Genomic DNA, 19,831 nt, shown 5'->3' with positions numbered 1-19,831 from the left:
CTAAATCTCAGAGAATTGCTCAGCATAAACGGAACTCCCATCCAGCCTCCACGGACATCCTCTGGAAGGAGGGAGCCTCATCTCCTTTCTGCATCTGGGCACTTTCAGGGAGTCCAACTCCCCATTCATTCTCTCAATGGGACTGTACTATTAAAGGCCTCCGGCCTCAGGCAGCTCCCAAAACACTGAAGGTTGTTAGCCCAGAATGGGAGCCTGGCCACCGTAGGCAGAGAAGGGAGATCCGATCTTCATTTATCGCTGGTGCCTCTGCTCCCGCAAACAATTACAGAATAATTTCTGCAGTAAATTATTCAGATATTTCCCTAGCGTATATGGAAATGCCATTCTGCAGTTTGCTTCTTTCCCCCTCAAACCTCTTTGCAATCGATAAGTATAGATCCACTTCCTCACTCTCAGTCCTCACCTAGTACTTAATCATTTGGATGCACCTCATTTTACTTAGCACAGTCCCTCATGGGTGGTGGCTTCTGGGTTTTTCACTATTGCAAGAAACAGCACAGTAAACGCTGCTGCACAGAACATATATACTCCTGAGCTTCTCCCTCGGGTTGGATGGGATAATCAGAAAGCCTGAGTCTGGAAAACCAAAGGGAGAGCTTATGAGAGGAATCTGCCTGAGCTCGGAGGGCCTTAGGCAAAAGCGGAAGATGGCAACGGCAACCTGGACTCAGCCCTCCCCACTGCCTAGAGCTGTTAACAGTTTATCCTGAGATGTTCAGGGAGTCCTGGCAGGGAAGGCAGGGGGTGAGGCTGCTGTTTTTGTTTTGTTTTGATTTTCCCTTCTTGGCCACCTGGTGGCATTTGGAGTTTCCAGGCCAGGGATCAGATCCCAGCCACAGTTGCAACCTATGCCACAGCTGCGGTAATGTTGGATCCTTTGACCCACTGTGCAGGCCAGGGATCAAACCTGCATCTGGGGTGCTGCAGAGATGCCGCTGATCCCCTCAAGCCACAGTGGGAACTCCAATCCTGCTATTTCTACAAATGAAGACAAATAAAATGACTTCCTCCAAGGCAGTATAATGGGTGAGTCTCAGGGTCAGGAGGAAACCCAAGACCACAGCACTTCCTCCTTGGGGGAGGGCTACTATGGGGAGGCCAAGGGTGGATTCTCAGAGCAAGTCATGGAGTTCCCATTCTGGCTCAGTGGTAATGAACCTGACCAGTATTCATGAGGATGCAGCTTCGATCCCTGGCCTCACTCGGTGGGTTAAGGATCCGGCGGTGTTGTAGTGAGCTGTGGTATAGGTCACAGACTCAGCTTGGATCTGGGATCTGGCATGGCTGTAGCTGTGGTGTAGACCACAGCTGCAGTTCTGATTACACCCTTAGCCTGGGAACTTCCATGTGCTACAAGTGTGGCCCTAAAAAGACCAAAAAAAAAGCATAAAACAGAAGATCAAACTGAGGTTCCGAGAGGGCCATGGACTTGCCGAGAGTGATACATCATGTAGGCAATGACCGTTGTTTTTACGGCTTCTCCCTGGCCCTCTTCCCAGGCCCCCTGACTCATGACCTGGCACACAGCTTGTTCAAGTGCAGGTATCCTGGGAGCGCTACAGTCCTCTGGTTTCTGCTCTGTTGACCCCATCGCTCTGCATGACATCCACACCCCGCAGGCCTGGGTACAGGTCCTGGAGCCCAGATGCAGACGGCAGCCACATTCCCTGCCCGGGGACTCTGCCAGAGAAGGAAATGAGGCTTGTCTGGCACAACTGGCTCAGCCAGGCAAACCTCATTTCCTTTCTGATGGAGTAAGAAGTTCCAGTTCTAAGAAACTGGCCCCTAGGAATGTCTGCTCTCCCACCACCTGGAAGAAACGAGGGGAGGGGAGACCAGGAGTGTGGTGGAGACTTGGCAATACCTAGAACTCGGTCATCTTCTCATTTCCTCAACCTCTCCCCCCACCCTCCCCCACAGCTGCCCTCTGTCACTGCTGCCTGGGCACACCTTGACGGGCACCCACCCCCTGCCTCCCAAGGGTAACTATGGGTCACTGGTTTGTCATCCAGGTCACAAAAAAAGGTACTTATATGTGTGTGTGTGTGGGGGGGGTGGATGTCACACTCACCAGATCCACACCTTTGGCTTCTGGGTTCTGTATGGCTCAGATTTGGTTGGGGCCCCAGATGAAGTGGGAGACTAAAGGGACTTCCCAAGGAAATGGCCAACTCCTGGCTGGCTAAGAGCCTGGCCCCGGGCCCCTTCCTGCCACCTTCACCGTGGAGGCTACTGGGGTGAGGGATGTGGTTCAAGCCCCAGTCCTTTCTAAAGGCAGCCTTTCCAAACACTTTCACTCAGGAAAGGCAGGAAGGGGTGACAAATAGCACTGGCAAGGTCCTGGGAGGCTCAAGAAGAGGAGGAGGAGTGGTCACTTACCCTGAGGTCCAGTCATCCGACTGTCACAGAGTTAAGCCCCAGACATGTGCCCTAGGAGAGGAAAAAAGGAAGATCCCCGCACACCTGGTGCGTGCATGTATACACGTGGGTAACATGTGCACAGCTGCCTGCATGTACCCGTCAGCACGCGTGTCCACTGGCACTTCAGCAAATATTTGTAACATGTGTAATGCTCATTATGAGCCAGGCATGGTCTGAGAGCTTTGTAAGATTAACTCACCTGATCCTCCTGACAGCCTAATGAAAGAGGTGCTATGATTCCTACTACACAGATGAACAAACTGAGGCACAGAGAGCCTAGGTCATTTGCTCAAGGTCGTAGAACTAGGCAGAGGCAGCAGTAGGATTTGCACCTAGGAATTCTGGCCTCTCGCAGGCTCATTTCAGGCGTGTTAGTGCACATGCATCTTCGAGGATTGGGCATCTTTGGGGAGGGTGGAGTCTCCCACTTAAGCAGGACTTTATAGCTTGCAAAGCCCTGTAAGGCAGCACCTTGTACCAAGGAATCTCCTGGTCAAAAATCAAATCTGAGTCCCAGCCACCTCTGCTCAAGCCTGAGACCACCAGGGATCCTTCCAGCAGTCATAGGCATGGGTGGTGACAGCCAGGCAGCCCTGGTGGGGCTACGAGAGGCTGCTCTTCCTGCTCCCGTTTCCCAATGGGTCCCACAATCTCAGCTCATCCTAGCAGGGCCTGCAGTACTCTCAGACGGGACAACTGGGGTGACCTCCCCTGTACCCTGGTTTCCTCTGGCCCATTTCTCCCAGATGCCAGTTCAATCCAGGCAGCACATTAGAGGCTGCTGGTGCCTGGTACCAGGGCACTAGGGAGAAGGCGGCGCCCAGGGTACTTACCGTTTCAAGTCCTTGGGTCACAGCCAAGACCCTCCCCCATTTTTAAGGGCTGCACCTGCAGCATGAGGAAGTTCCCAGGCTAGGGACTGAATCGGAGCTGCAGCTGCCAGCCTACACCACGGTCACAGCAACACCAGATCCGAGCCATGTCAGCAATCTACACCACAGCTCACAGCAACACCAGATCCTTAACCCACTGAGTGGGGCCAGGGATTGAACCTGGTCCTCATGGATAATGGGTGGGTTTGTTACTGCTGAGCCGCAACAGAAACTCCACAGCTGGTTAAATATCTTGGGGCTAACAAGAAAGCTTATTTACCTAAATTATCATACCTTGGGTAAATGGCTCTGAGTACTATCTCAGAACCACGCTGGCTGGCATTGGTGGAAAACAGCAGAGTGTGGCTAGAGAACGCTGGGGAAACTTCTCCTCTGAAGTGGCATCAGCTACTACACAGGGAGTCCCTGTGAGGTGGCAGTCATCGTTTTAGATACCATCTCTTTTAAGCCTCAAAAAGTCTCTGTTACTATTCCCATTTTACAGATATGAATATGAGACTCAGATGGGGAAATGGCCGGTTCCAGGGAGGTGCGTGTACACTGTGTGATCCCAGGCAGGTGTGGATCTGGCCAGGTGAGGTACCACCTTCTCCCCCTACCCTACCCCACACCCGCCCCAACCAGGCACAGGAGGCAGACCTCTGCCCCAATCACTGCCCCCCCCCCCCAGATTTGGAGAACCCAAATCCCTCAGAAGAGAAGCCACCTGCCATTACAAAGATAGGGTCATTTATTCACGTTATATTACTGGAAATTTAAAGGCAAAAATACAGTTCTGTTTTGAACATCAAGGTCAGACATTCCCCCCATCCCCCGGTTACAATGGTAAAGAGATACATTTGCGTACATGGGAAATCAAAATACACAGTACACAACATGTCACTGGACAGGAAAGCTCCCCTCCCAGCTGTGTGGGGTGCCCCACATCCAGCCCTCGGATCAGCAGAGACCCTGCCCGGGCTGAGAGCCAGCACCAGCATTTCTTTTACCCTCCTGTGCCACCTCTGCTCTCCGATCTTTCCCAAAGGCCATTCTGGAGTCACCAGCAACAGAACAGACAAAAACAGAGAAAGGCACAGCATATGACAACTTCCAGGTGAAAGAAATGCTCCCTGAACCCTCAGCCTTGAACTCCCCAGAGAAAAAAAACAGGCCCTGCAGCATCTCATAAACCAGGCAAGGTCCAGGACTGACCTTGGGCCCAGGTGGACCCCATGAAAGCACCGGAAGATCAGCAAATAGGGAACAGGTGAAGCAGGATTTCCCTTGGTCCTGAGAATGTGCCACATACTTGACTATTCCAATGGAACATGAAGGAAAACGTAATAGAAAAAACAAAAAAGAAAAAAAAAGTCAGAATTTTGTTCTAAGAGTAAAGTAAGTAACAAAGAGGTCACCACTCAAGGTATCTGTCTCCTTTGCTTTAAGGCACTTTGGAAAAGTCAGGATCTGGGGACAGAAAGGGAGGTCTTCATTCTTTGCATTTCCCCAAATTTCTCAGGGCAGTCATTCTTAGTTTTACCAACACGGCTATTTAGGAGTGGGGAACTAAGAAAAGGAATACTCTTTGCATGGCCCAACTGCTTCTGTAATGGAAAATAATTTGTAACCATTACAAAGGCTTCTGGAAAAAAGAACCAAGTTAGCAGCTGAGATGCTCAAAGCGATAAAGGCACAGGTGAGATTGGGGCCAGGCACCAGCTCAGCCTCCACAATGGGGGCTGGCTTCCAGAAGGTCAGTGGTGGGGATCTGGCTGCCCCCAGCTGAAAGGTCACCCCTGGGACTAGAAAGCTGAATCTTAAGCAGTCAACCCAGGCTGGACCCAGCAAGGGCGTCCAGTGGCAGGAGCCACCTTGCATATCTCATCCTAGGCAGGCTAAAACCTCTGGCAGCAGAGGTAGGCTTGGGGAAGACACTCCCTTTGAGTCAGCCTCCCTGGAGTGGGAGCACCTGCTAAAAAATTTGAGGCTTAGGCACCAGAGTGGTCGTGGGGGGAGTGTGGAAGGTCCAGCTGAACTTTTCTAGATCTCTAATTAAAAGGCACATTCATGCTGGAGAATGAATAGTCAGTCTGACCCTGAGTGCCATAAGCCAGTTTTAAGGAAGAGCCAAGAGGCAAAGGAACAAAAGGGTGATGGAATAAGGAGAAAGACCTCACGAGGGAGGCAGGGGGAGGAGGAAGGAGAACCAGTCCTACAAGGTGGGCTAGATGGAGGCTTCTTCCACCTCCCCAGGCTGAGGGCCAGGAAATAACCTGATGGCTGTCATTTCCAACTGCACAGCCTAAGGCCCTAATGGGAGGTCCTGGGGCCAGTCTGAGAAGGTGGGGATTCCCTCTGCCCTGCCCACCTGCCTGCGGAGGGTAAGGAGGTAGAGGTGGGGGAGCTCTGCCAGGCAGGCTCAGGCTTCGGCCTCCCCCAAGAGGCCCAGCTCCATAATGCTGATGGAGAGTCCGAGCTCTCATCAAAGGGTCCAAAGGTGATTTTGCTCTTCAGAAAACCTGGCCTGCCAGCTACATCAGAGGCCCGTGTGAGACCACTACAGCATACAATATTTTTTCCCCTAAAAAAATGCTCAATTCCCTCCCCACATTTAAAACACCACAATAAAAATACATAAGAAATTCAAGTTTATATAGCATGCTCAGAAAAATAAATTGCCATGATTATGCAGATCTGTATCAACACAAAAATCAAGCTCAGTCATATTTAGAATGTGATTTTTTCTTTCTTTAAAATACTACAAACTGCTATTTTTTTAAAAAAAGATTTACATTCAGAAATCAGACAATCTAGAGGAAGGCCACTGAATGGAAGAATACCCAAGGCTTTTACTCTGGTGCCTAACGTGGCCTTGGACTTGACAGTCACCAGGGTGAAAGATCCAAGGCTCAAGTGTTAAAATTTTTTTGCTAAGAAAAGACACAGGGAGTTCCCATCGTGGCTCAGTGGTAACAAACTTGACTAGTATCCTTGAGGACTTGGGTTCAATCCCTGGCCTTGTTCAGTGGGTTAAGGATCTGGCGTTGCCATGAGGTGTGGTGTAGGCCGGCAGCTGCAGCTCTAACTTGACCCTTAGCCTGGAAAATTCCATATGCTGCAAGTGCAGCCCTAAAAAGCCAAAAAAAAAAAAAAAAAAAGAAAGAAAGAAAAGCCACACACACACACAGAGTGATTGTAATAGGAGCATACTATAGAAAGAGGGTGGGGGAGGGGTAAATGAGAATGGTTAAAATTGTGTGTTTTTCTGTAATAACACGACAACCAAAAAATAACACACCAATCCAATTTCAGCAGCACTTTCCAATTTTTCACAAAGTAATAATACCACAATTTAAAGCGAAATTCTTACCTATCTCACAAAAAGTTAGCAGTTTTTCACTGGGAATTGAGTCCCACAGTCACCAGATTTGGGGCTGTGTATAGCTCTGATTCTTTGGGGTGACACTGTGAACATGCTGAGGATCCCCCAAAGGCTGACAGTCTCTATGCTTACATACACCTCGTAGGGCTAAGAAGTCACGCGCCGAGCCACATTGGGAGCGAAACATCCCACTCGTCCTGGTCGTCTGGAAAGGCGTCTGAATGGTGAGCGGAGAGGGCCTATCACTCTGATTGGTAAGAATGAGAGGGACCAGCCCCAGACTGGCAGAGACACCCAGAAGAGGGCCTTGGCCATTTTTGGGTCTCTTATCAGTGTACCAAGATGCTAGCTCGGTGTCCCGATGTCCACTGTGATTTTGGTAAATAACGGGTATCTCTCTATGTCCAACACCAGGTAGGTGAGTGTGTTCAAGCCATCAGAGAGCATGGTCTCCTTGGTGTGTGCAATTCGGTCAAACCTACAAGGGAAAAGTGGGCAAAGAGCTGGAGTCAAAACAAAAACCTTTAGAAGTCCCCGCTGTGGCTCAGTGGTAAGGAACCTGGCTAGTATCCATGAGGATGCAGGTTCAATCCCTGGCCTCGCTCAGTGGGTTAAGGATCCTGCGTGGCTGTGGCTGTGGCCAGCACTGAAGATCCAATTCGATGCCTAGCCTGGCAACTTCCATATGCCTTGGTGTGGCCCTAAAAAGAAAGTAATTTAAAAATTAAATTAAAAAAAAAACATTAAGTGTTTGAACTTCACAGCCCCTCCTCCTCCCTCGCACTCCACCTCTTCTCCTTGGACTGAACCCTCCCTTTCTCTCCAGAACCTCATTCCTACAGCCCATCTCCTCTGAAAGGAGGAAGAAGGAAATGTACACAGCAGGACAGAATAAAACACAGAACACACCTCTGAGGATTAGGTTCATTTTTCTTGTCTCTTGAGTGGCGGATCATCCGGCATTTCCCGATCATAGCATTTGGGCGAGATACGGACATGCCTTTAAAAGCTAATCTGTAAGGAGTAAAGGGACAAGTGGTCATTACAGAGCTGCCCTAAGGCTTGGGTCCCCCAGCCCCAGCTGCAAGACTCTTGTCCAGGCCACCATCCTGCCTGCTGTTCTCACCTGGCCCTAACCCCAGCCCAGTGCACAGGCAATGGTTAAAACTCACACTGCGTCCCCATCACCTTTTACCATGGGTTCTAGATCTTGGTGACTATCCTGTGCCAGGCACTGGGGGTGTCTGCCCTCATGGAACTTACAGTGTGGATGCTTTGAACACAGGGCCACCAGTGCCAGGACGAAGGTGGGAGGGAGAAGTGGGGCTATGTGGCACAGAGGGAGAAGGAACTAACTCTACTTGAGCAAGACTAGGCAGAGCCAAGTCATGAAGGTGAGTGGGTGTTTGCCGGAGCATTTAGGGACCAAGGCAGGGAGGGGAGGGCAAGCACAGTGCCCTCAGGGAGCACCACTAGCTTCCAGGGACTGGTGATCAGGGTCTAGGATAGGAAGGGCCAGAGAGGAAGTTGGCAAAGACTGTATCATGGAGGCCATCTCAGGGCTTTTCGCATCCCCCAGAACAGCGCCTGTGTCTGAAAGGGATATGATACAGTGGTCCCTTGGTATCCGGTATCCGAGGGGAAACGGTTCCAAGACCACCCCCTACCCCAGCCCCACCCCTTCCCAGTGGCCATTCAAGTCCCTTGTAGAAAATGGTGCAACAGCTGCATATAACCTCTGCACAAGCACATCCTCATCCTCCCATACACTTTAAATCACCTCTAGATTACTTATAATATCTAGTACAACGTGAATGATATGTAGATAGCTGTAAATACAATGTAAATGTTATGTAAACAGCCACCAGTGCAGAGCAAATTCAAGTTTTGCTTTCTGGAGTTTTTTCCTCCAATTATTTCTGATCAGAGTTGTTTGAATCTGTGGATGTGGAATTGGCAGATATGGAGGGCCAAAGGGGACGGTCTCTCTGATAAGCAATCTAAGAATGGAGAGCTGGGAACAAGACTAGAGGCAGCCAGAACAAGGTGGAGCAAGGTAGGTTCCAGGGGAGAAAGGAATGAGGACCAAAACTAAAGCCTTGAGAGCGGGACAATAAAAGTTAGTTAAGAAGCAGGAATGAGGAGTTCCCGTCGTGGCGCAGTGGTTAACAAATCCGACTAGGAACCATGAGGTTGCGGGTTTGGTCCCTGCCCTTGCTCAGTGGGTTAAGGATCTGGCGTTGCCGTGAGCTGTGGTGTAGGCTGCAGACGCGGCTCGGATCCCGAGTTGCTGTGGCTCTGGTGTAGGCCGATGGCTACAGCTCCAATTGGACCCCTAGCCTGGAAATCTCTATATACCGTGGGAGCGGCCCAAGAAATAGCAAAAAGACAAAAGAAAAAAAAAAAAAGAAGCAGGAATAACCAGTCCTGGGCGACTTAAAGGTTCCTGGCCTGGCCTTCCCCAAGTGCTGAGTTAGTACCTGGCACACAGTGAGTCAGTACAGGATAAGAGCCAGGTTCCTTATCTTTCAAGAAAGCTGCTCTGAGGGAGAGGCAAGATGGGGGAGGAGATTAAAAGGTACAAACTACTACTTATCTTTATTTTTTATTTTATAAATATTTATCTTTATGTTACCTTATTCACTTTATCAGATAAATAAGCTACAAGGATATATTGTACAGCACAGGAAATACAGCCAATATTTTAGAATAACTATAAATGCAGTATAACCTTAAAAAATTGTGAATCACTATGTTGTATACCTGAAACATATATATTATATATATACACATATCTCAATTTTATTTTTTTTTATTTAAAAAGAAAGAAAAGCTGTTCCACAAGCCATTCCTCCTTCTAGTCCCTCCAGCCTTGCAAGTCCATCCTCAAAGCTCCCTCCCCCAACCTTTCTGATTACCCAGGTCTGTGGCGTCATGTCAGCCCTGGACACCATTCCTACCCTTCCAGCTTGCCCAGGTGCAGGGCTGTGGAAGCAAGGTTGATTCTGTCTGGACTCCCTTGTTCAGCACGTCAGTGGGAACCCCACCCCCACCCCACTGGGCCTGCCTGGCCCAGGGCTCTGCTTATTGATAACCAATCTGCACACTCTTAAGAACTGAAGTTTTCCTCAAGGCCTGTATTAAAGACTTGGGTCTGTGCCAAGTTCTCATAGAAAGTGACCTCAATTTTTCTTTTCTTTTGCTTTTTAGGGCCACATTTATGGCATACAGAAGTTCCTAGGCTAGGGGTCAAATCAGTGCTGCAGCTGCCAGCCTACACCACAGTCACAGCAACAAGAGACCCTAGATGCATCCTTGACCTACACCACAGATTGTGGCAACGCTGGATCCTTAACCCACTGAGAAAGGCTAGGGATCCAACCCAAATCCTCAGGGATACTAGCTGGGTTCTTAACCTGCTGAGCCACAACTCCCAAAGCTAATTTTAAATGACTTGGGTGCTGCTCTGACAGAGACACCTTTTTTTTTCCCCCAGGGCTGCATCCATTGCATATGGAGGTTCCTAGGCTAGGGGTCAAACCAGTGCTGCAGCTGCTGGCCTACGCCACAGCCACAGCAACGCCGGATCCGAGCCGCATCTTTGACCCACACTACACCTTATGGCAATGCCAGATCCTTAACCCACTAAGTGAGGCCAGCGATCGAACCTGCATCCTCATGGATACTGTCAGATTCGTTTCCACTGAGCCACAATGGGAACTCCAGAGACATCTTTTGTTAATCATCAAATTCATATACTCCAATTCGGGAAGCCACTAGGGTGAATTCTGATAGCAGACCCAGTGACAAATTCAGACTGGCTCCCAAGAGAGAAGGAGCCTTTTATCTGCAGCCAGCAGGGCTGAACACTCCATTGCGGGGAAGCACTGAGGAGAATGTAGCTTCAGATGCCAAGGACAGATGTTCTTTTTTTTTACCATCGGTGATCACAACTCACATGATAAGGTTTACCAGCTTACAAAGAGCCCCAGGGGTGGATGGTCACGAAGAATGAATCAAAGTAAACGCACCCCTTCACATGGTTCTCATTTTACATTTTCCAAAAGGCTAATGCAAAAAAATCATAGAAGCTAATTTTCCTAAAGACTTTCTTTTGAACCCATAGCACCTACAGGAGGGCACACCCAGTTTGGGCTGGGTGGGGATGGGGTCCCTCCCAAGGGTCAATCCTCATGGAATAACCAAGCACTGAGAGAAAAACCAGAAGTGAAGCGAGACAGGGAAGAAAAAGATCTATGTTGTGACATTACCTGTTAAAAATGTCATCATCTTCACCTCCCCAGCCCCAATAGTTATTAGGAAATCCATTGATGGTGAGAAACTGTTCTTTACTTAGAGCAGAGACACCGCCGAAATACTGCACATAAGGGAGGCTGTAGAGGGAGAAAGAACACATACACACAGGGGACCAGTGGTTAGTAAATTCTGACTTTTCTTAAAAGTAATCTTGCTCAAAATATAAACACATTTTTTTATTCTCCGGAACTTTTTTTTTTTAAGGGCTGCACCATTCCCAGGGTAGGGGTCGAAACAGAGCTATAGGTGCTGGCCTACACCACAGCCACAGCCACACCAGATCTGAACTGTGTCTGCAACCTACACCACAGCTCATGGCAACACTGGATCTTTAACCCACTGAGTGAGGCCAGGGATCGAAAGTGCAACCTCATGGCTCCTAGTCAGATTCGTCTCTGCTGTGCCACGACGGGAGTTTTTAAATTAGGGATTTATGAGGGTTTCTTTGTTTTGTTTTCATATCAGACTCAGATTATCTTAGAAAAGACACAGGTATCAAAAAGTAGTCTTGCTCTAAGAGCACTGTGTTGCCTCTGTGTTGCCTCTGCGGTTATCTAGAAAATCAGTCAGTGACGAGAGCATAAGCCCAGTTCTTCTGCAATGCTCAGGAAGCTGCTTCCCAGGTGTCCTGTTCCCACACAGGGAATCCTTATTCAGAAGGACCTAGAAACTAAGACTACCTTATTTTTTAATTTTATTTTTATTTATTTATTTTTTTTGCTTTTCAGGGCTGCACCCGCATCATTCAGAAGCTCCCAGGCTAGGGGTGGAATCGGAGTTGCAGCTGCGGGCCTACACCACAGCCACAGCAATGCCAGACCCTTAACCCACTGATTGAGGCCAGGGATCAAACCTGCATACTTATGGATACTAGTTGGGTTCATTACTGCTGAGCTACAATGGGAACTCCTACTGGGCTGCTTAGGCCCACCCCATCGGGCCTCCTTCCCACCCATGCCCACCTACTGTCAAGCGTTCATTTCTTCCAAATGTTTAACAGCTTGGACACTAACCCCAACAGTCAAGACAGCATTTCTGAAATTTTGCTAAAATACAATTTTCTTGGGCGTTCCCGTTGTGGTTCAGCAGAAATGACTCTGACTAGTATCCATGAGGATGCAGGTTCGATCCCTGGCCTTGCTCTGGTGTTGCTATGAGCTGTGGTATAGGTCACAAATGTGCCTTGGATCCTGAGTTGCTATGGCTGTGGCATAGGCCAGCGGCTATAGTTCGGATTTGACCCCTAGCCTGGGAACTTCCATATGCCATGGGTGTGGCCCTAAAAAGACAAAAATAAAATAAAATAAAAATCTCTTGGAAAATTCTACCACACCCTGACTGAGCAAAATATATAATGGTGAATCTATTTTGACACATTTTCAAGCAGTAGGGCATCTGGGCTCTCATCCTTTCAAACATGTTTGTATTTCAATATTTAAGTGGTTATGAATCGTGGACCCCTGAGGCATGCAGAGGAAGAATTGATGAGAAATGTTAAGACTCTGGACATGCCCAGAGGCTGTGCAAAGGCCTTCCTGTGGGTCCTTTAAAGGCTGTGGTTTTGTGATGGCCCTGTGTGCAACCCCAAACCACACTCAGGCATTTACTGGAATCCAAAGGGACCGAAACCTATCACATAAATTAAGGAAAATTGTAACTCGGACTTGGAGGGGGCAGTCAGCCAAACCATATAGGACATAGGAAAAAAAAGAGGTTAATTATTATTTTCAAATACATTCCAGAATTCTGACTGTAAGCATCCACAAGCAAAGATCCCTGCTTTAATGAATCAAAGGTCAGAGACTTGTAACAAGGTGTCATCATTTAGGTGCCAAGTCATTCCCCTTTGGCAGATAGCAAACAGCAGTCTGCACTTGTGATGTGAGGGTTTGTACCAGAGCTGGCCAGGCCATTAAGGCTTTTACTTTTTCTGCTTTATTTTTTTCGGTCTTTTTAGGGCTGCTCCCATGGCATATGGAGTTTCCCAGGCTAGGGGTCCAATCAGAGTTGTAGCCACGGGCCTACACCAGAGCCACGGCAACACAGGATCCGATCTACGTCTGGCACCTACACCACAGCTCATGGCAACGCTGGATCCTTAACCAACTGAGTTAGGCCAAGGATCGATCCTTTGTCCTCAGGGATACTAGTAGAGTTCATTAACCGCTGAGCCATGACAGGAACTCCTCTTCTTCTTCTTTTTGTTCTTTTCTTTTCTTCCTTCTTTCCTTTCTCTTTTGCCTTTTAGGGCCCCATTTGTGGCATGTGGAAGTTCCGAGGCTAGGGTTGAACTGGAGCCGCAGCTGTCAGCCTACACCACAGCCACAGCAACACAGGATGCAGGCTGTGTCTACAACCTACACCGCAGCTCATGGCAACGCCAGATCCTTAACCAACTGAGCAAGGCCAGAGATGGAACCTGCGTCCTCATAGCTACTAGTTCGATTCATTACTGCTGAGTCACAATGGTAACTCCCATTAAGGCTTTTTTGCAATCAGTGTTTTTACAGAAATGGACTCTTAGCCACTTCCAGGGGGAAGTACCTGTGATTTTGACAAGATTTTGTTTTGCTCTCTCTGCTGCTTTATCTTACCTACCTGCTTTGTCCCTCAAGCCTAACTAGTTCTGTAAAATAATCATGGTGCTATGGTAAAGAATTAGGTAAGCATTGGAATTCCCTGGTGGCCTAGCAGTTAAGGACTCGACATTGTCACTGAGGTGGCTTGGGTTTGATCCCTGGCCCAGGAACTGCAAGGCCAAAAAAATTAAGTAGGTGTTTGGGGGCGGGGATGGACTGGAGGTTTGGGACTGGCATGTACACACTGAGGAATATGGAATGACTGGCCAACAGGGACCTGCTGTAGAGCACAGGGAATTCTACTCAATATTCTGTGATGATCTGTATGTGAAAAGAATCTGAAAGAGAATGGATTTGTGTATATGTATAACTGAGTCACTTTGTTGTACAGCAGAAATTATCTCAACCTTGTAAATACACTCTCTCTCTGTATGTTTTTTTTTTTGCTCTTTAGGGCTGCACCCACATCATACAGAAGTTCCAAGGCTAGGGGTGGAATTGGAGCTGCAGCTGCCGGCCTACATCACAGCCACAGCAACGCCAGATCTAGCCATGTCTGTGACCTACACCACAGCTCACGGCAATGCTGGATTGCTGACCCAGTGAGCGAGGCCAGAGACTGAACCCATTTCTTCATGGATACTAGTATGATTCACTTCTGCTGTGCCACAATGGGAACTCCAATTCTACTTCAATAATACTTTTAAAAATTTTTTTTAAAAAATGAAAAAAAAAAAAAAAACAAGAATTAGGTAAGCACTACCATGCTTCAAGGGAGAACACAGAGGAGCAAGTGTATCTAGAAGAGAAGATGCACAAACAGGGAGGGTAGATAGAAGGGAACAGAAGGCCATTTACAGTCAATTTCCCTTGTTAAGATAGTAAGTTTATGTCTGAATGTCTTTAATCTGGGGGGAAGGGCTTCTGAGCATCCCTACATTCATCCCACAGCTCGCATGCCCCCATCAGGGGAGGACAAAAGGCAATGATGAGAATAAAATGAGCCTGAAAGAACTCATCTGAATCAAGGAATTGCTGGTGGACATGGGCTGCCAACACTGCAGTACACAGCCCAGGCTGGGGGTGCTGAGCACACGGGGTGCCCACAGCACAGCTTCCCTGGGGCTTTTGCATTGACTCAGAACAGGGAGGGAGGGAGGGGTCAGGTGACCCAACTGATAGGTGACTTAAAACAACTTTATGTTGATACAAACATGGATAAATTATGAAACAAAATGCAAATTTACTTTTTTTTAAGATTAAAACATAGATTATGAAGTGACTTTCCTCCCATGACAATGTGCTTTGGATTATACTGGAGACAGGCATCAGCTCGTTTCTCCACCAGGGTCATTTGGGTGGAAAAGGTTGAGCTCCCCGTGTTGAAGCAGAAGCCTGCACTTTGCAGGGAAAGAGAACCAGGTTCCTTCTTAAAGTGCCAAGGAACCTCTGCTACAGTATCCAAGCCCAAGAATTTGCTGCAGAAAAATGACTCCAATTTGACTCCTAAACTGCGTGGAGAAGGGTGAAAGAAGAAAGCACGGTAATATAGTCTCTGCATCCCAAAGAAAGATGAGAGCCATCCTAAACATAAAGACTCTTCCCGCCTGGATGTACAGTTAAAGGTGTTTCTAGACTCCACCTTCCTCCTCAACAACTGGCTTAAAAAGCACCCATTTCTAGAGTTCCTGTCATGGATCAGCAGTTAACGAATGCGACTAGTATCCATAAGGATGAGGGTTCCATTCCTGGCCCGTGTTCAGTGGGTTAAAGAACCGGGGTTGCCGTAAGCTGTAGACTCGGCTTGGATCCCGCATTACTGTGGCTGTGGTGTAGGCAGGCAGCTACAGCTCTGATTCGATCCCTAGCCTAGAAACCTCCACATGCTAAAGGTGCCCCGCCCCCCCGCCAAAAAAAAGACACACACACAAAAAGTACCCAGTTCTCAGAGGAGGCATGCTTCTCCAGAGCCTGGGCTGGAGGAATTGCAGTTCCTAGTCGTCACATAAGAGGGAAACATGTTTTCTACAGATTCTGGTGAATCTCTCTTACCTAAATCCAAACTTATCCATTGCTACAGAAATGTGCCGTGGCTGTGAGAAACACCTGTAGGCATTGTGGTCATTCATTGGAATGAGGTCCACGTCGCTAAACACAAAGCAGTTGTAGTCATAGTCCTTCAAGGCCTCTTTAAAGCCGACGTTGAGGAGCTTTGCACGGTTGAACATGGATTCTCCAGCCTGGTGCAGAAACAAAAAAAGTGGTATCAGATGCCATACGGCCTTTGAGCAGAACACTAACAGGGGCTTGGTGATTTCTTCATTCCACGTGGTCATAAGCCCGCTTCTGGACCTCACTTTCTGCCCTCACATTACAACTTGATACCGGGTGGCATTCCCTGAATCAGCAGTCCCACTTCTAGGAATTATCCTGGAGGATTTTCAAGTGTGCAAATGACCCTGTGAACAACGTGTTCACTATGTGCATCGCATGTTTATCAAAACAAAGACTGCAAACAATGACATAAGCATTACCAGGAAACTGCTTAAATAAACCATGGTACATCCATATAATGGAATAGAACTATTTAAAGCAAAAAGGAAGCTCTACAAGGAAATGATCATCAAGACAGTATTGTTAGCTGAAAGGTATTTAAACATATGTGCTATTTATTCACATATTAAATAAAGGCTAATTTCAGGAAAGATATTCAGGTGACTATGGGGCTTTTCACTTCTACCCTCTTTGTATGGTTGACTATGGTTTGATCACACATTGTGTGCCTTCCAGGTATCTGTCACTAGAGAAATATGGTAAACGCAAGTCACTCTCTGCCCTCAAGGGCCCACAGTATAGTGTGATACACAGAATGACAGTGTGCATGACAGAGAAGGACACCTGCTTCAGGAGGCCCACCATTGGATCCCCAAGAACCAGGTGTGTTGGTGCCAAGGGACTTCATGTTTTATTCATTTTCAGTCTCCTGACTGAACATAAGCTCAATGAAGGATGAAAGTTTTTTTTTTTTTTTTTTTTTTTTTTTTAATCTTTTTAGGACTGCATCTGTGGCATATGGAGGTTCCCAGGCTAAGGGTCGAATCGGAACTGGAGCTGCCGGCCTACACCACAGCCACAGCAATGCCAGATCCTTAACCCCCTGAGTGAGGCCGGGGATGGAAGCGGCATCCTCATGGATACTAGTCAGGTTCCTAATCCACTAAGCCACAATGGGAACTCTGTGGAATTCTTTTTATTCATCCAGTGCCTAGAACATTGCCTGGCATATAATAAGAGCTCAGTAAATGACTGCTGGATGGATGGATGGATGGATGGATGGATGGATGGATAAATGAGTAGACCAATGGAGGGGCTTCAACATATAATGGCAGATGGCAGTCCTTTTGGGAGGATCCAACTAAAGGGGTTCCTCAGGGTCACAGCCATGGGGCTCTGCTCTCATCAATTCCCATGACCCCAGGTTAGTAAGGACAGGAATAGCATCAACACAGCCACTCTTGTACTAGGCAGTTCACAAGCCCTTCCATACCCACACTTTCATCCTGAATGGAATTCTCTCAGCACTGCCGTGAAGATGCTAAGGCCACATAAATGACATAGCTGGTGCTAGAGTTCAACACTCTGGAACCCTCACTAAGTGTTCTTCCCCAATATCCCTTGGGATCAACAAGATCAGGGCCCTCTATTTTGGAGGAAAATGTACCCCACACCAGGGCCTGCAGTAGCTATACAATCTCAAAAGTGTGGGCTGCCGAACAGTCTTTCTCCAGCACCCTAAGCAAGGACTTGGAAACTGGCACTCCACAGGCTGCCCGTGCAAGTGCGGAGAGTGCCATGGCCCCTCCCTGGTCTCAGAAGGGTGACTCAGGGAAACAAACCACTTGAGAAAGACAAGTACCAGGAAGTCAGAAAAAGAAGCCCAGAACAGTAAATGAAGCATCTTACACAAGAGGTCCTTTCTTCAGCTTTCTAACCATGCGTGGTGAAGGGAGAAGGCTATGCCCAGTGGCACTCAGGGTGTTCTTTGGCTGCCCCACCAGTAAGAGTCATTTAGAATTCTACCTTGAGCTAATTCTGAGGTCATTCCTAAATCTTGAGGGGAGAAAAAAAAAAAAAAAAGCCAGAGCTTAAGAATTGCACATTAAGAATGTAACATTGTTGTAATTATTACTATTACCACAATAGCACATTGCTAATATCTACTGGGGGATATGATACATGAGGCACAGGTAAGTATTTTACAAGCCTGGTGCATCATTTAATCATTTCATCAATCTTGTAACAACCTTCATTCCAACTCAGATTTACTTCATTCCTCCCACACCCTTCTATCTTTGGGGAGAGCCCTGGTGCTTCCCATCCTCCTCCTCCAGCCCCATAAAGACCCTAAAAGAGTTAGCTTTCTCTGCATGTTGTGAAATGCAATTCAGCCACATTGAACACTTTTCCAACAAGTGAAAAGGCGATATCCCAGCAAAGCCTTTTCCCACCCGTGTAGGGGACCCCTGAGGGTGGCTCCCTTCTTTTGGTCTGTCCCCCAGTAACAAGGGCAGGATGTCTGAACCACAGGACCTGGCTTGCTGGCCACGATGGTTTGATCTAAGCAGATGCCTGACTGAGACTACACGGAGCATTTTTCTCTCCCAGGAACTGGAAATTTGGAACCATGAATGGGTCCCTCAGGAGCCTACCCCAAGACCCATGGCAGCTGGGAGGGGAAACCCAAGAAGCAGACCTGTCCTACCCCTTTCTCACGTGTGGCATAAGAGCTCCTTCAACTCAGTAAGTGCTTCAGTGTCTGGACCACACTTAGAACCAGTCACACAGTTTTTCAAAATAACTAAAAACTACACAGCACTCCACCCATCCTTCTTCCCAGCCTGGTATCACCTGTGCCTTCCTGGAAAGTCAGGGTACACTTCTGCAGGTGTACCTTCCAAGGCTCTTAGGGACACCAAAGGAGCAGAATGGTATGTAAGGAAAGTGTGTGTGTGTGTACATGTGTATTTCTCTTTCCCCCCTAGGATTACAGAAAAGTCAATTCTAGGCTCCATTTTTTTTTTTTTTTTTAAAGGCTACGGGTGCAGTATATGGAAGGAATCAGAGCTGCAGCCACCAGCCTCTGCCACAGCCACAGCAATGCCAGATCCAAGCTGCATCCACAACCTACATTGCAGCTTGCAGCAATGCCGCATGCTTAATCCACTGAATGAGGCCAGGGATCGAACCCACATCATCATGTGCTGAGCCACAATGGGAACTCCCAATTCTAGGCTCCTTTGGATGAAATGGTATAACACCTTGAGTAGTTTTCTGGATAAGAAAGAGGCCCCGGCCAGACTGCCAACCACCACCATGAACACGAGATGCTCATTACATTCCAGGGAACAGGAAGATAGCAGCCTTCATTCTTGCCCCTCTTCACTGGCACATTCATCCAGTGCATCATCTACTTCAATCACTCAGGTAAACACTGATCAAACACCTACTATCTGACAAAGCCAAATGCACAACTGTGACAAAGATGTGCATTTTTATCCCAGGAACGCCAGCTTCTTCACTCATTAGTTATCACACCTCTAGGTTTCCTCATTTGGGCATGGGGCTGACAATAGATGAGCTGTATTCCAAGAGACAATGCCTGAAAAGGCCTTAGCACACTGCCTGGCAACAAAAGTCAGCCACTGAAGTAGGTTTTTCCATCCATCCTGAACAGTCTGACCTTTCAAAAGGTCTCGCAGATCCAACCTGGAGACTCTTCCTTCTCTCATGTTTATTTGTGTCCTTTCCATCAGCTTCAAGATTCCTCCCAAATCCTGCTTCTTTGATGGAGGAGGGTGGGGGGTGCAAGTGTTCTAAAAAGGATTAAGGCTCAAATGAGTTAGCCTGTGGCTCATAGGATTAGGATCTCTACAGCAGCAGAAAAAAGTCAGAGAGACCTTGAGAGAAGCATGATAAGCTTGGGAAGTCACACAAAGAGAAGCTGGTATACTGAGATTAGGTGTCCCCCTGAAAGGCTAAGCTTTTTAAGTGCAGGCTTCTTCTGACATCGGTAGACAAGAGTTACCCTTACCCCTTCCTTCTAGGGCAGTTGGCTCCTCTTAACAGAGGGAGAAGATGGGAAGAAAGAAGAAAGGCCAAAAGACAATATGACGTTTCTATGGTGGACAGGACAGCTGTCTCACTGACCACAGCTCACTGAAAAGCCTGTAAATCAT

General features: G+C 47.8%; 1 protein-coding gene across 1 annotated transcript in view; it reads right to left on the bottom strand.

Annotated features, from left to right (window-relative positions):
- Positions 4,048-19,831, bottom strand: part of B4GALT1 (beta-1,4-galactosyltransferase 1) — a 63,991-nt gene continuing 48,207 nt past the window's right edge. Inside the window, exons 3-6 of the mRNA XM_003130680.4 lie at positions 15,648-15,835; positions 10,971-11,093; positions 7,609-7,713; positions 4,048-7,177 (exon numbers count right to left, since the gene is read on the bottom strand). Coding sequence (XP_003130728.1) covers positions 7,045-7,177; positions 7,609-7,713; positions 10,971-11,093; positions 15,648-15,835 — 549 coding nt within the window. The 3' untranslated portion in view covers positions 4,048-7,044. The remainder of the gene's footprint in view (positions 7,178-7,608; positions 7,714-10,970; positions 11,094-15,647; positions 15,836-19,831) is intronic.

This window comes from Sus scrofa, chromosome 10 (assembly GCF_000003025.6).
Source record: "Sus scrofa isolate TJ Tabasco breed Duroc chromosome 10, Sscrofa11.1, whole genome shotgun sequence".
NCBI lineage: Eukaryota > Metazoa > Chordata > Mammalia > Artiodactyla > Suidae > Sus > Sus scrofa.
This window is presented reverse-complemented; position numbering and strand designations above follow the sequence as displayed.